The following is a 2,890-nucleotide window of genomic DNA, read 5'->3' as shown; positions in this document are numbered from 1 at the left end:
AGTGAGCGGGAACCGGTCTCCACATGGGGTCCGAACCCTCGGCGGGAGCGCCGCCACACTCACAAGTGGTGCACTCTCCAGTGCGCCACCGGGCCGGCCCGTCCATTTGGTTTTTTTTAAAAAATATCTTTTATATCTCTCCTCATTCTGTTTGTATTTTACCTTCTTAAACTTATGTATTACATTTATAATAGCTGTGTAATATACTAATTCTATCATCTGTATCATTTTTGGGTCTTTTTCTGTTGATTGATTTTTCTTCTGGTTATGGATCATATTTTTCTGCTTCTTTGCATGCCTGATAATTTTTTATTGTATGCTAGACGTTTTGAATTTTACATTGTTGGGTGCTGGATTTCATTTTATATGTTCTGTGATGCAGTTAATTAACTTGGAATCACTTTGATCTCTCTAGCACTTGCTTTTAAGTTATGTTAGCATAAATCCAGGGTAGCCTTTAGTCCAGAGCTAATTTAGTCTTACTGCTAAGGCAATACCCTTTTGAGGACTTTATTTGATATCCCGGAACTATGGAGATTTTCCCATTCTGGCTGCTTGGAAGCTGAACTATTTCCAGCCTTGTGTAAGCCCAGAGGGTTTGTTTCACCTACTGCTTTTTAATGATTTGTTCCTTGGCTTGCATAGTTACTTCACACACGTGCCTTGATCATTACTTGGCCAAAATCTTGAGGGCACCTTTCTGCAGATCTTTGGAGCATGTTCTTTCTCAGGCTTTCTCTTTCACCATCTGTCCTCACTCTCTCTCTCTCTCCTTCTGTGCAATAATCTGTCCCTCACCCCCACCCAAGGCTTTGCCTGCAGCCATGAACTTCATTTCCTTCCTGTGATGGGAATCTGAGCATGGACCACAGAGCAGACCTGCTCACACGACCGCCTGGCGCTTGGTTTTTACAGGACTCTGGGCTTGCTTGATACTGCCCATAAGCTTCACTGAAGCTTTGGGAATGTCCTGGCTTTACTAGCTTGACTAGAGTCAGCAGGATTACAGGAACAAATGGTCTGAAGTCATAGCTGAGGCCCTCAAAATATAAGATGACTAGAGGTAATTCACTTCGGGCTTTCGCACCCATGTTGGATTTATTTTTGTGTCATATCAATTTTCTTTGTTTTGTTTTACTTGGATTTAGGATGGATAGTGGAGGGGGTGATAAGGGAGCCAGCCCAAATGTAGGGTTGTATCGTGAGAACCCCAAATCTGAAAGGGCGCTCGCGTAGTGTTAGCCTGTTCCAAATAAACTCTCCCGATATCGCAATAGGTAGAGACATGAGTTTATTAGACTTATGTAAGATGCAGGTAGTGGCCGGTCAGCTAGAAATCTGCACCGCCATGAGGTACATACAACAGTTATATAGTGAACAGATCAAAGGAGAGGTGTAAATCATTCGCATGCTTATGTGTAGACCCTCACCAGACTCAGAGTTCGCAGAAGATCTGGCTGAGTAGATAAGTTAACCCTTCTGGAGTTAACACTAGTGTTCTCACTCCATCTACATGCTAATTCATTTACTCGGGGCTCCTGCTTCCTACTGTCTTCCATTTGTCTTAAAGGAGAGGGGCCTTTCCTTGGGTAAACTACCTTGGCCAGGCGTAGTTTCCCAGGGGGAGGGGGAATCTGGTATGTATGGGGAGGGTGAAATAGGTCTACATCCCACATTTACCTTCCAAGGGTTTTCTACAGAAAAACCTCAAAGTGAATAAGCCCCAGAAGGTTGGGCATAAACAAGACAGCACACTCTGGTCTCCGTAGACGTATCATTACATTATCATGGTACGTTCTTCCATGATGAAGGGAGATGCTCTTGCTGCCTGCAGGCTCTAACCACTCACTTTCAACCTGTTTCCTGTCTAGGATTAATTGGCTACAGGATGGGAGTCAAATCCTCTTTGGAAAAGTGCATAATGATTGTGTCTATGTCCTCATCGATACCTCTCACTCAATGAAGAGCAAACTGGACTTGGTGAAGGACAAGATCATTCAGTTCATACAGGTTAGATGGTACTGTCAGCTCATCCATTCGGGGGCCTCTGTATCGTAAATGCATCTCCACCGATCATAGTCTGTGGTGGTTATGAGTGGTGGGCGAGGCAGTTTTACACTAAAATTTCATGAGGAAGTCAGTTCAGAAAAAGCTCCCTTTTGCCAGACAGTGATCAGTTCTCCTTTGCAAGCAGATCCTTTCTCTGGTGGGTTCTTTCTGTCATGCGTGGGTTGCTTAAGAGAGTTTCTATGTTCATTGCTTCAGGTTTTCTGTATCCTGAAATCTGTGGTATACACACACCTCCACTGTTTTCAAGACACAGTACTCTTCATCTTGGCATTATTATTTTGATTTCCAGTGTTTGTTAGGAATGCTGTGTGCACTGGCTTGAGAACCAATGCATGAGAGGAGTGGAGGCTGATGTTTAGGAGCTTCCAGTTCTTATTCTCATTGCACCGTCTTTGAGTTGTATGACCTGAAGCAGATCGCTCGTTCCCTAACTCCGAGTTTCCAGACCTATAAAAGGGTATCGTAGTGCTGTCATGAGTCTGCAGTACTGATTAGCTACAGAAATAATTGTGGGAGTATTTAAGAAATACAAAATACAGTTTTTAATGTGACAAACCTCTACTGGAGAAATGTGGGCTGATGGAAGGGAAGTAAACAGATCAGTAACTGAATTATAGCCCTACCCAAAAGATGATGACTGAAATGATGACATTTATTTGGATTTATTTTCTTTAAGCATATTGCATTTAGTGTGCTTATTCGGTATACCATTAATGTCAGTATTAAAGTCAACATTTAATGTCACATTGTATATATATAAACTTATAATATATGTGACATACATAACATATATTCATACATATATATATATATATATATA

At 42.0% G+C, this 2,890-nt stretch overlaps 1 protein-coding gene across 1 annotated transcript in view; it reads left to right on the top strand.

Annotated features, from left to right (window-relative positions):
• LOC103608921 (von Willebrand factor A domain-containing protein 3B-like) overlaps nucleotides 1-2,890 on the top strand; it is a 51,867-nt gene that overhangs the window by 42,095 nt on the left and 6,882 nt on the right. The window contains exon 5 of the mRNA XM_008593309.1: nucleotides 1,872-2,010. Coding sequence (XP_008591531.1) covers nucleotides 1,872-2,010 — 139 coding nt within the window. The remainder of the gene's footprint in view (nucleotides 1-1,871; nucleotides 2,011-2,890) is intronic.

Source organism: Galeopterus variegatus, unplaced genomic scaffold (genome assembly GCF_000696425.1).
Source record: "Galeopterus variegatus unplaced genomic scaffold, G_variegatus-3.0.2 Scaffold8981, whole genome shotgun sequence".
NCBI lineage: Eukaryota > Metazoa > Chordata > Mammalia > Dermoptera > Cynocephalidae > Galeopterus > Galeopterus variegatus.
Note: the sequence above shows the minus strand (reverse complement) of the source record. Positions and strands in the feature narration are given on the sequence as shown.